This window comes from Nerophis lumbriciformis, linkage group LG39, assembly GCF_033978685.3.
Source record: "Nerophis lumbriciformis linkage group LG39, RoL_Nlum_v2.1, whole genome shotgun sequence".
NCBI lineage: Eukaryota > Metazoa > Chordata > Actinopteri > Syngnathiformes > Syngnathidae > Nerophis > Nerophis lumbriciformis.
The window spans coordinates 533,721-547,632 of record NC_084586.2 but is presented as its reverse complement, the minus strand read 5'-3'; the positions used below and the strand labels follow the sequence as shown (position 1 = coordinate 547,632).

The 13,912-nt window shown below is 39.3% G+C and overlaps 1 protein-coding gene across 1 annotated transcript; it reads left to right on the top strand.

Annotated features, from left to right (window-relative positions):
* Positions 1-129: 129 nt before the first annotated feature.
* Positions 130-13,214, top strand: LOC133577908 (L-seryl-tRNA(Sec) kinase). Its single transcript, XM_061932030.1, has 6 exons — positions 130-530; positions 6,402-6,642; positions 6,713-6,914; positions 6,985-7,060; positions 7,141-7,234; positions 12,187-13,214. The coding sequence occupies exons 1-6, from the start codon at positions 330-332 to the stop codon at positions 12,444-12,446; spliced, it is 1,074 nt and encodes a 357-aa protein (XP_061788014.1). The 5' UTR covers positions 130-329; the 3' UTR covers positions 12,447-13,214.
* The last annotated feature ends 698 nt before the right edge of the window (positions 13,215-13,912 follow it).

Below are 13,912 nucleotides of genomic sequence, written 5' to 3'. Positions count from 1 at the left end.
CATCGCATTCCTTAAACGTTAAAGATATGTACATTATCCGTCCAATCATATAAGAAGCGTATTGTTAATGATGTCGTTTTAGTTCAAGTTTTACTCACGCAGTTACGAGTACGTCGTTCACCTTTCAAGATTCCCGAATGTTCTGTTGTAAGTGATACGTCATCGAGATGTGACGAGGTTATATAGACTTGAAAACGTCATCAAAACGCGACGTTGAGCGCAAGTAGGGCAACAAATATGGCTGTCATAACATAAGTGTAAACATTCCGGTTTTTATTTGCCTTACAAGTTAGAAAACTAAAAGCAGAGCAATTTTTTTTTTGCGACGTATGGCAACGGACGGGGAACCCGAATTTGTCCACCGGACTCGGGCATGTCTATGTGTCCTCTGCGGGCTTCCCGCCGCCGGGAAGTCGTCCTTGTCCCGGACTGTTTGTCTCTCCGCCAGTCGCAGCGGGTGGAGAGCGGCTGTTGTGCACTACGACGAGCTGATCCCAGATCAGGCTTTTCACGCCAGAGAGCCAGAGGAGGTACAGTACAGAAGTGTACATGATTATTTTTTGTAGTGTGCTTTCAAACCTGTAAAGGCTTAGTGGCCACATGCGTGGACAGCACCTTTTAGCTCTTATTTACAAAATTGTGTACACTACTGAATTGAGGTCTTATGGCCGCTTATGTGGACACTTATACAGCCATCTAGTGGTGTCAGCAGAGTATAACATACAATGCAATTTGGGGGGAAAAAGTGTAAAAATAAGAATTAGCATGTCACTAAACACATACTTGCCAACCTTGAGACCTCCGATTTCGGGAGGTGGGGGCGTGGTCGGGGTGGGGCGGGGGCGTGGTTGTGGGCGGGGCTAAGAGGGGAGGCGTATATTTACAGCTAGAATTCACCAAGTCAAGTATTTCATATACCGGTATATATATATATATATATGTATATATATATATATATATATAAGAAATACTTGACTTTCAGTGAATTCTAGCTGTATATATATTTATTTTATTATATATATATATATATATATATATATATATATATATATATATATATACAATATATATATATATATATATATACAGGTAAAAGCCAGTAAATTAGAATATTTTGAAAAACTTGATTTATTTCAGTAATTGCATTCAAAAGGTGTAACTTGTACATTATATTTATTCATTGCACACAGACTGATGCATTCAAATGTTTATTTCATTTAATTTTGATGATTTGAAGTGGCAACAAATGAAAATCCAAAATTCCGTGTGTCACAAAATTTGAATATTATTTAAGGCTAATACAAAAAAGGGATTTTTAGAAATGTTGGCCAACTGAAAAGTATGAAAATGAAAAATATGAGCATGTACAATACTCAATACTTGGTTGGAGCTCCTTTTGCCTCAATTACTGCGTTAATGCGGCGTGGCATGGAGTCGATGAGTTTCTGGCACTGCTCAGGTGTTATGAGAGCCCAGGTTGCTCTGATAGTGGCCTTCAACTCTTCTGCGTTTTTGGGTCTGGCATTCTGCATCTTCCTTTTCACAATACCCCACAGATTTTCTATGGGGCTAAGGTCAGGGGAGTTGGCGGGCCAATTTAGAACAGAAATACCATGGTCCGTAAACCAGGCACGGGTAGATTTTGCGCTGTGTGCAGGCGCCAAGTCCTGTTGGAACTTGAAATCTCCATCTCCATAGAGCAGGTCAGCAGCAGGAAGCATGAAGTGCTCTAAAACTTGCTGGTAGACGGCTGCGTTGACCCTGGATCTCAGGAAACAGAGTGGACCGACACCAGCAGATGACATGGCACCCCAAACCATCACTGATGGTGGAAACTTTACACTAGACTTCAGGCAACGTGGATCCTGTGCCTCTCCTGTCTTCCTCCAGACTCTGGGACCTCGATTTCCAAAGGAAATGCAAAATTTGCATGGTTGGGTGATGGTTTGGGGTGCCATGTCATCTGCTGGTGTCGGTCCACTCTGTTTCCTGAGATCCAGGGTCAACGCAGCCGTCTACCAGCAAGTTTTAGAGCACTTCATGCTTCCTGCTGCTGACCTGCTCTATGGAGATGGAGATTTCAAGTTCCAACAGGACTTGGCGCCTGCACACAGCGCAAAATCTACCCGTGCCTGGTTTACGGACCATGGTATTTCTGTTCTAAATTGGCCCGCCAACTCCCCTGACCTTAGCCCCATAGAAAATCTGTGGGGTATTGTGAAAAGGAAGATGCAGAATGCCAGACCCAAAAACGCAGAAGAGTTGAAGGCCACTATCAGAGCAACCTGGGCTCTCATAACACCTGAGCAGTGCCAGAAACTCATCGACTCCATGCCACGCCGCATTAACGCAGTAATTGAGGCAAAAGGAGCTCCAACCAAGTATTGAGTATTGTACATGCTCATATTTTTCATTTTCATACTTTTCAGTTGGCCAACATTTCTAAAAATCCCTTTTTTGTATTAGCCTTAAGTAATATTCTAATTTTGTGACACACGGAATTTTGGATTTTCATTTGTTGCCACTTCAAATCATCAAAATTAAATGAAATAAACATTTGAATGCATCAGTCTGTGTGCAATGAATAAATATAATGTACAAGTTACACCTTTTGAATGCAATTACTGAAATAAATCAAGTTTTTCAAAATATTCTAATTTACTGGCTTTTACCTGTATGTATGTATGTATATATATATATATATATATATATATATATATATATATATATATATATATATATATATATATATATATATATATATATATATAAATAAAAGAAATACTTGAATTTCAGTGTTCATTTATTTACACATATACACACACATAACACTCATCTACTCATTGTTGAGTTAAGGGTTGAATTGTCCATCCTTGTTCTATTCTCTGTCACTATTTTTCTAACCATGCTGAACACCCTTTCGCAGGTACCCAGAAAGGTTTCGAGTACCACCAAAAAAACTGAATCTCTGAAGACAGTATAAAAATCTGTGTTAAAGGTGTACAAATACTGTTTGTATAATAAGCATGTTATTTTTTTACAAATGAGGGTTAAGAGTTCAGTGCTAAAATTTAAAAAAAGAATGTGGCTTAAGTACAGTTTTTTAATTGAGCTGCTGCATTTTTTGGTTGGGTTGTTTATTTATTTTGAGTAATTTCTATACATTTCTAAAAGGGGAATAATGTAATAGAGTTATCTATGTTTGTCTGTTGCCATCTCCTGGTGAATGTTGGCTATAGCGTACTGGAGTTACTTTTTGGTTGGCCAACGATTTACGTGGTGTTGCGCACCTGACGTCACTCAGGTCCGCATGGAGCTGGAGGGGGCGTGGCTTCCAGCTCCGCCTGAATTTTGGGAGAAAATTTGTCCCGGGAGGTTTTCGGGAGAGGCGCTGAATTTCGGGAGTCTCCCGGAAAATCCGGGAGGGTTGGCAAGTATGCTAAACATGAAGTACACGTTTGTGTACTTATGGACTAAGTACATCATATCAAAAGATGATTCTTAGTTTGTGTTCTAATTAGGGTCCAATAAGCCCAAATAGCAAAGAGAAATGAAAAAAAGCATGGGCCTTAAGAGGTTAATTAGTAACATTTTAAATATTTAATTGAAATAAACTCCTACCACATTTAACGTTTTTTTTTCACAATGAGCATTGTTATTAGGGGTGTGGGAAAAAATCGATTCGAATTCGAATCGCGATTCTCACGTGCGATTCAGAATCGATTCTCATTTTAATAAAATCACTTATTTATTTATTTATTTTTTATTAATCAATCCAACAAAACAATACACAGCAATACCATAACAATGCAATCCAATTCCAAAACCAAACCCGACCCAGCAACACTCAGAACTGCAATAAACAGAGCAGTTTCAAACCCTGGTCGAGTCATACCAAAGACTATAAAAATGGGACCCATTACCTCCCTACTTGGCACTCAGCATCAAGGGTTGGAATTGGGGGTTAAATCACCAAAAATTATTCCCGGGCGCGGCCACCGCTGCTGCCCACTGCTCCCCTCACCTCCCAAGGGGTGATCAATGGGGATGGGTCAAATGTAGAGAATAATTTCGCCACACCTAGTGTGTGTGTGACAATCATTGGTACTTTAACTTTTAACTTTAACTTTAATTGAGAGGAGACACAAACACGACACAGAACAAACCAAAAGTAGTGAAACAAAAATGAATATGATCAAAACCAGTATCAATATTAGTTACAATTTCAACATAGCAGTGATTAAAAATCCCTCATTGACATTATCATTAGACATTTATAATAAAATAAATAAATAAAATAAAATAAAAAAGAACAATAGTGTCACAGTGGCTTACACTCGCATCACATCTCATAAGCTTGACAACACACTGTGTCCAATATTTTCACAAAGATAAAATAAGTCATATTTTTGGTTCATCTAATAGTTAAAACAAATTTACATTATTGCAATCAGTTGATAAAACATTGTCCTTTACCATTATAAAAGCTTTTTATAAAAATCTACTACTCTGCTTGCATGTCAGCAGACTGGGGTAGATCCTGCTGAAATCCTATGTATTAAATGAATAGAGAATCCTTTTGAATCGGAAAAATATCGTTTTTGAATCGAGAATCGTGTTGAATTGAAAAAAAAAATCGATTTTGAATCGAATCGTGACCCCAAGAATCGATATTGAATCAAATCGTGGGACACCCAAAGATTCACAGCCCTAATATGAATATATATGTAAAGTCATAAATAATTATATTGTTGTCATTACAACGTGCAAGTGTACCTATACTTAGCTTTTCTATGGAGGTTAAATTGTGTTTTTGTTATGAAAGTTAAAGTACCAATGATTGTGTGTGGTGAAATGTGTCCTCTGCATTTGACCCATCTCCTTGTTCACCCCCTAGGAGGTGAGGGGAGCAGTGAGCAGAAGTGGTGGGCGCGCCCGGGAATCATTTTTGGTGATTTAACCCCCAATTCCAACCCTTGATGCTGAGTGCCAAGCAATCAATCAATCAATCAATCAATGTTTATTTATATAGCCCTAAATCACAAGTGTTTCATAGGGCTGCCTAAGCCACAACGACATCCTCGGTACAAAGCCCACATAAGGGCAAGGAAAAGCTCACCCCAGTGGGACGTCGATGTGAATGACTATGAGAAACCTTGGAGAGGACCGCATATGTGGGTAACCCCCCCCCCCCCTCTAAGCAGGGAGGTAATGGGTCCCATTTTTATAGTCATTTGTATGACTCGGCCGGGGTTTGAACTCACAACTTACCGATCTCAGAGCGGACACTCTAACCCAGTGGTTCTTAACCTTGTTGGAGGTACCGAACCGCACCAGGTTCATATGCACATTCACCGAACCCTTCTTTAGTGAAAACTAAAATGTTTTTTTTTTTTCAAATTCAAGACAAAGTTATATGTTTTTGGTAGCACTTTGAGTTGAGTTGAGTTGAGTTTGAGTTTATTTCGAACATGCAATCATACAACATGATACATCACAATCTCCAGTTTCTCTTTTCAACATGTTCGAAAAGGAGTAGGAAGAAGCAGAGCTTATTTAATCCTACCCCTTTTCTTTTACATAACAGTTGCTAAAACTTTTGTTCACTTCCTGTTCTCAATTTATTCACAATATACTCCATAAGTAATCACAATAAAAATAAGTAAATAAATAATAATTGGTGAAGTAAGTTACATTTCATATGTTGAGATAAGTAAGATTATTTTGTGAGTGAAAGAATGAAAGAATGGATGAGTTAAATAAATTCAGAATATTTATCATGGTTCTTTAGTATGGGGAACATATTCTATGTAACAAAGACTTAATTTAGAGTTATTTGGTTAGGGTTAGAGGGTAAGGGCCAGGGTTAGAGGGTTATAATAATGTCATGCCGAATAAGGCATTAATAAGTACTTAATAATGACTAGTTAAGAGCCAATATGTTACTAATTTGCAAGTTGATAAGCAACTAATTAATGGTGAATATGTTCCCCATACTAAAGTGTTACCATGTTTTATTACTGGTGCACAAAATGAACCGGGCATGAACATCACCTTGTTCAAAGAACATAACCCACACAGTGCATAAACTCACAACAAATGACACACCTGCAAATCAGTCTGACTTCTGCTGTTGCCGTATCCGTAATACGCCGATAGGGAGAAGTTTTTATTTACACTATGAGTCAGGTGTGTCTTGACCTCCACCGAACCCCTGTGCCAGACTCAACGAACTCCTCGGGTTCCATCGAACCCAGGTTAAGAACCACTGCTTTAACCACTAGGCCACTGAGTGCGCCTTATAGTACGAAAAATATTGTAAATGAATTCAGTGTCAAAGAAAAGCTTTTGTAATAAAGACACAAATTAACATCAACACTTTTCCTTTTTGTTTTTCCCAGCAAACTGAATGGAAACTCCACAGACACGCAGTGTTGCAGTGCATTGAAGAGTTCCTAAAGAATCCAAAAATGTCACTCGAGCTTCCCGGCGGCTGCAGGATCGAGGGGTCTGCGTGGGAAGGATGCATTCGATCCCTACTGGATCCTCCTCTGGGCGACCAGGCACCGCTACTGTTCCTACTGGATGACAACTTCTACTACCCGAGCATGAGATACGAGGTCTACCAACTGGCTCGAAAGTGTATGCATGTTCTTCCAGCATTCAGCGGAACTTGTTTCAGTCGGCTCATCGGCGTACACGCGTGTTGCAGATTCACTCGGCTTTTGCCAGGTGCACGTGGAATGCCGCTTGGAGTCGTGCATCAGCAGGAACAACAACAGACCGCACCCCGTCCCCACCGAGGTGATCGTGGCGATGGAGAAGCGTTTGGTTCGGCCGAATCCTAAGAAAAACCAGTGGGAGGCAAAGAGCGTTTCGGTCAACGCGACAGGCAACGTTTCGGAATGTGACGTGTGAGGCCACAGAATTGTTTTTCTTTTGAAGCAAATTCATAATAAACTAGAGTTCTGTTTTGCTTTTCAGTCAGAATGTGCTGGAGTTGATCGGCTCTGCACTCAGCGACCCCTTAAGTCCAGTTGAGGACGACACGGAGCAAAAGGTTAGTGTGGAAGAATGAATGTATACTTGGGTCAATTTTTTGATTTATTTTTTAAGTATGGTTTGTTTCCTACCTCGCAGGAGGCGGACCGGCAGAAATGTGCCGCCAGCGTGGTTCACCAGGCCGACCAGGCCTGTCGACGTCTCGTCTCTGAAGCTATGAAGAAAGCCAGAGGTCAGTTGTTGGCTACCATCAAAGGGGAACGGCATTTTTGGGGGGGAATTCTGCCTATCATTCACAGTCCTTATGTAAGACAAGAGTACCGTATCTTTCGGACTACCGTATTTTTCGGAGTATAAGTCGCTCCGCAGTATAAGTCGCACCGGCTGAAAATGCACAATAAAGAAGGAAAAAAACATATATAAGTCGCACTGGAGTATCAATCAATCAATCAATCTTTATTTATATAGCCCTAAATCACAAGTGTCTCAAAGGGCTGCACAAGCCACAACGACATCCTCGGTACAAAGCCCACATAAGGGCAAGGAAAAACTCACCCCAGTGGGACGTCGATGTGAATGACTATGAGAAACCTTGGAGAGGACCGCATATGTGGGTAACCCCCCCCCCTCTAGGGGAGACCGAATGCAATGGATGTCGAGTGGGTCTGACATAATATTGTGAGAGTCCAGTCCATAGTGGATCCAACATAATAGTAAGAGTCCAGTCCATAGTGGGGCCAGCAGGACACCATCCCGAGCGGAGACGGGTCAGCAGCACAGAGATGTTCCCAGCCGATGCACAGGCGAGCGGTTCACCCCGGGTCCCGACTCTGGACAGCCAGCCCTTCATCCATGGCCACCGGACCTGTGCCCCCCCCCCCCCCCCCCCCCCCCACAAGGAAGAGGGGAGCAGAGGAGAGAAGAAAAGAAACGGCAGATCAACTGGTCTAAAAGGGTGGTCTATTTAAAGGCTAGAGTATACAAATGAGTTTTAAGATGGGACTTAAATGCTTCTACTGAGGTAGCATCTCTAATTGTTACCGGGAGGGCATTCCATAGTACTGGAGCCCCAATAGAAAACGCTCTATAGCCCGCAGACTTTTTTTGGGCTCTGGGAATCACTAATAAGCCAGAGTTCTTTGAACGCAGATTTCTTGCCGGGACATATGGTACAATACAATCGGCAAGATAGGATGGAGCTAGACCGTGTAGTATTTTATACGTAAGTAGTAAAACCTTGAAGTCACATCTTAAGTGCACAGGAAGCCAGTGCAGGTGAGCCAGTATAGGCGTAATATGATCAAACTTTAGTATAAGTCGCATTTTGGGGGGAAATGTATTTGATAAAAGCCAACACCAAGAATAGACATTTGAAAGGCAATTTAAAATAAATAAAGAATAGTGAACAACAGGCTGAATAAGTGTACGTTATATGAGGCATAAATAACCAACTGGTATGTTAACGTAACATATTATGGTAAGAGTCATTCAAATAACTATAACATATAGAACATGCTATACAATCTGTCACTCCTAATCGCTAAATCCCATGAAATCTTATACGTCTAGTCTCTTACGTGAATGACATCAATAATATTATTTGATATTTTACGGTCATGTGTTAGCAATTTCACACATAAGTCGCTCCTGAGTATAAGTCGCACCCCCGGCCAAACTATGAAAAAAAACTGCGACTTATAGTCCGAAAAATATGGTATAAGGCGCACTTAAAATCCTTTCATTTTCTTAAAACTCGACAGTGCGCCTAATGTACGGGAAAAACAAACCTCCTCCAACTTCTGAGGACAAAGCTACGAACAATGGGAGACCAGGCTTTCTGCTCCGCCGCTCCCAGTCTGTGGAACGCTCTCCCTGACCACCTGAGGGCACCACAGACTGTGGATGCTTTTAAAAAAGGCTTAAAAAACCTTCTTTTAAAAAAGCCTTTTTTTAGATATATGCGTGCTAGTTCTAGTTTTTATTTTTATTACAGATGTCCGATAATGGCTTTTTTGCCGATATTCCGATATTGTCCAACTCTTAATTACAGATTCCGATATCAACCGATACCGATATATACAGTCGTGGAATTAACACATTATTATGCCTAATTTTGTTGTGATGCCTCGCTGGATGCATTCAACAATGTAACAAGGTTTTCCAAAATAAATCAACTCACGTTATGGAAAAAAATGCCAACATGGCACTGCCATATTTATCATTGAAGTCACAAAGTGCATTTTTTTTAACATGCCTCAAAACAGCAGCTTGGAATTTGGGACATGCTCTCCCTGAGTTAGTGCTGCAAGGGGTTCTGGGTATTTGTTCTTATGTGTTTATGTTGTGTTACGGTGCGTATGTTCTCCCGAAATGTGTTTGTCATTCTTGTTTGGTGTGGGTTCACGGTGTGGCGCATATTTGTAACAGTGTTAAAGTTGTTTATACGGCCACCCTCAGTGTGACCTGTATGGCTGTTGACCAAGTATGCATTGCATTCACTTGTGTGTGTGAAAAGCCGTAGATATTATGTGATTGTGCCGGCACGCAAAGGCAGTGCCTTTAAAGTTTATTGGCGCTCTGTACTTCTCCCTGCGTCCGTGTACACAACAGCATTTTAAAAAGTCATACATTTTACTTTTTGAAACCGATACCGATCATTTCCGATATTCAATTTTAAAGCATTTATCGGCCGATTATCGGACATCCCTAATTTTTATTATTTTTTTATTTATGTTTTTAATACACTGTAGCACTTTGAGGTTGTTTGCTCAAAGGAAAGTGCTTTTTTTACAAAAAAAAATCTATTATTATTATTATTTTGGTTGTGCTTACCGACCTCAAAGCTATTTTATTTGGTCCATGTCGAAATGATAAGTGAGACCAATAGATGGCAGTCACACATAAGAGATACGTGTGGACTGCAATATGATGGCAGTCACACATAAGAGGTACGTGTAGACTGCAATATGACTCAAGTAAATAACACTAACATTTTATATGTTCCATTGAAAATATAGAACATTACACACGGCGCTTAAAAATCTATCAAAATGTTTTAGTTTATTTCTTTGAGTGTAATAAGAAACATATGTTTATTGTATCGTAAGATTTTTTGTTAAAATGAAGCCAATAATTACATTTGTTTTTGGTCCCCTTTATTTCGGGACAACCCGATCCAGGACCTTTGTATTTTTTAAACTGGATATACGGAGAAAGAGCTCCAAGTTTTAGAAGCTCTGTGCTAAACTGATGTGGCAAGTAGCACTATTGCTAAACAAGAAACACAAACTACCAACATAACAAAACAATCACCTACTGTACAATGTCTGCTCTCTCTGAGAGGCTCACTGATGGGATGTTTATATCTTCCCGTTTAGATGAAGAACCAATCATAATCCATAAAGTGGACGCAGATGTACGTTTTTTTCTGCTCCGCCGCTCCCAGTCTGTGGAATGCTCTCCCTGACCACCTGAGGGCACCACAGACTGTGGATGCTTTTAAAATAGGCTTAAAAACCCTTCTTTTTAAAAAAGCCTTTTTTTAGATATATGCGTGCTAGTTCTAGAACTATCAAATTCCGGAGGGCCCGTCTCGGGAAATGCCTTATCCCTGCAGCTATAGCCGCCCTAAACAGCAGGCCCGGCCGACCTGTCTGACAAGCCTGTAAATGTGTTGGTCATGTATAATGGTTTTTGTTATTTTTGTTTGTGATGTGTAATGTCTATTGTTTAAATGTACGGCAGTGAAAATGAATTTCCCCAACGGGGACCAATAAATCTAAATCTAATCTAAGTCCAAGTTGAATGTCAAAAGTTGACCAACCTCTCGGTGTATGGCCACAACCTTCTGTAGTAGTGAGGGGTATTATTCATAATACAGAAATAACGTTCACCTGCTGTTTATCAATACTTTCTGTGATCATGGCGCCGCTAAAAAGTAGTTCCTCTGCATTAGCGCTTATAATACCATGCTAACACTTGGTTAATATTCATGTTACGAGATGTAAATGAAGTATTGTTGGCGGTTTTTGAGGGCGCACTACAGTACTCACATTAGCTGCATTGTTAGCCGCCTCGTTCTTGCCATATTTTACGACTTAGAATGCATTAAAAAAAAGAAAAACATAGATATGTGTTCTTGTTTTTTGTAGGGATTGTGAATGATAGGCAAAATTAATAAACATTTTTAGAATGCATAACATTTGAAAAACAACAACATAAATATGTGTTCTTGTTTTATGTAGGGATTGTTAATGATAGGCAAAATTAATAAACATTTTTAGAATGCATAACATTTAAAAAAAAAAAAAAAACACAAATATGTGTTCTTGTTTCATGTAGGGATTGTTAATGATAGGCAAAATTAATATTTTTTTTAGAATGCATTTAAAAAAAAGTGTTCTTGTTTTATGTAGGGATTGTGAATGATAGGCAAAATTAATTATGTGGGGATTGTGAATGACAGGCAAAATTAACAACAATTTTTAGAATGCATTAAGAAAATGTAAAAAAAAAAAATGTGTTCTTGTTTTATGTAGGGATTGTGAATGATAGGCAAAATTTATTATGTAGGGATTGTGAATGATAGGCAAAATTAATAACAATTTTTAGAATGCATTAAAAAAAAAGTAAAAAAAAATATGTGTTCTTGTTTTATGTAGGGATTGTGAATGATAGGCAAAATTAATAACAATGTTTAGATTGCATAAAAAATAAAAAATAAATTAAAATATGTGTTCTTGTTTTATGTAGGGCTTGTGAATGATAGGCAAAATTAATAATTTTTTTTAGAATGCATTAAAAAAAATGTAAAAAAAAATATGTGTTCTTGTTTTATGTAGGGATTGTGAATGATAGGCAAAATTAATAACAATGTTTAGATTGCATAAAAAATTTAAAAAAAAATAAAATATGTGTTCTTGTTTTATGTAGGGATTGTGAATGATAGGCAAAATTAATAACATTTCATAAAAAAGTGCAATCCCCCTTTTATTTGTCGTTGTAGTTTTAACTTAGCATGGGCTAAAAATGGTATCTCACCCTTCAAACTTGACTTCCTTTAGCACACATACTCTTACTTCTTATACTGTCCACTTAAGACAAGTCCTAGTGCGATACATTGTGGTTGTCTGCGACTGTGCGTTTCCAAATCAGTAGCATCCAGTATCCTCAATCATTTTCCAGAAAACGGAGTGTCCTCGGAACACATGAGGTCTTTGGCCGCTCAGCTCAACCAATCCAAAGTGCAATTCCTCCAAAACGTGCGCAAACATTTCCTCCAAGAGGCGCCTTTTATTCGAGAAGAGGACGCCGACGTGGAACATGCGGTGAAGAGAGCCGTGGGACTTTTTGACCGCGATATAGAGGAAATACTGTCCGGGATAATGACGGTCAAGGACCAATCAGGTATGGCGACACAATCTAATGACAATGGCATTTATTAAAACATGTTTATGTGCACAAGATCTACACGTATTATTATATTTGCATGGTCCTATTTTGGTAGCTAAAATTTTAATATTTAAACACAAAAAACTGACTTAGAAGAATTTTAACTTCAGTGGCTACAGTCACTGGAAATACAAAAAAAGTCAAATCCATGTTTGTAGTGATGTGTATTTCTGGTCTGAAGGGCGACTTCAGCAGTATTGGGTTGATTACTGAAAACCAGTAACTAGTTACAGTTACTAGTTACTTTATTTCAAAAGTAACTCAGTTACTTACACCAAAAAGTAATGCGTTACTGTGAAAAGTAACTATTTAGTTACTTATTTTTTTCCCTTTTTTTTTTTAAGGCTCCCATTAATGCCCTTTTAGCCTTCATTTCAGTACTGTTATTGCACTGGAGAATAATACAATATGTTGATCAACCTGAACTCAGAAAGCAATGTGCTCTACATACAACACACAAAGACAAAAGATATGTTTCAAAGGGCCAATTTATTTCAGGCCAGAACAAATTGACAAAACTATTTTAAATAGCTGCAACATAATGGCACTTTAACTTTAACTTTAAGTAGATGGGATCTTTGATCCAAGACACAACTTACATTTAACTAAAATGTTATTTTCTTTGTGCTCGACAAAAGAAAAGTATTGAGAATGTCTCCATGTTAAGAAACTCGACTTCTGGCTTCGCCATGATGTCTTGTTAGTTGTTATGAGAGTAACGTGTGTGTGTGTGTGTGTGTGTGTGTGTGTGTGTGTGTGTGCGTGTGTGTGTGTGTGTGTGTGTGTGTGTGTGTGTGTGTGTGTGTGTGTGTGTGTGTGTGTGTGTGTGTGGCCCTTTAAGATATGACAGCATGTGATGTGAGTGACGTCAGTGAGTGAGTGGGCGAGAGAGGTGAGGGAACGGCGACAGTGAGTGCGTGCAGGTGCTCTAGCTTGGTGGATGGCTGCGTCCAATAAAGTCACAAAGTTGCAACAAACCGCCGGCCTCGTCATTCACCCTCAGCTGTAAAGACCCACTTTCGGGTAAAGTGAAGGTTGTTAGCCCCGAAGTACATAGGCCCTGGAGGAACGTCTCCCCTGCGCCCCTCAACTACGGTATGGGAGTCCCCCCCACCCCCACCCACACAAAGCACGCCTTTTCTTTTCCACCGCAGCGCTCCAATAAAACACTCAGATTTTCTGTTTCTAGCCGATACTAGCAACCAGAGCCGGCCCAAGGCATAAGCGTACTAAGCGCTTGCTTAGGGCCCCGCGGCCACCAGGGGGCCCCCAAAAGCAATTAACAAAAAATTATTATTTTTTATTTTTTGCATGTACGAGTCTGACTGATGATTTCTAAATGATCAAAGATATATTATTGTACAAAAACACAATTTTAGGTCAACATTTTTGCACATTGCTGTTTCAGGTTTTTGTTACCAAAAATAATAAAGTGAATCAGAATCAGCTTTATTGTCCA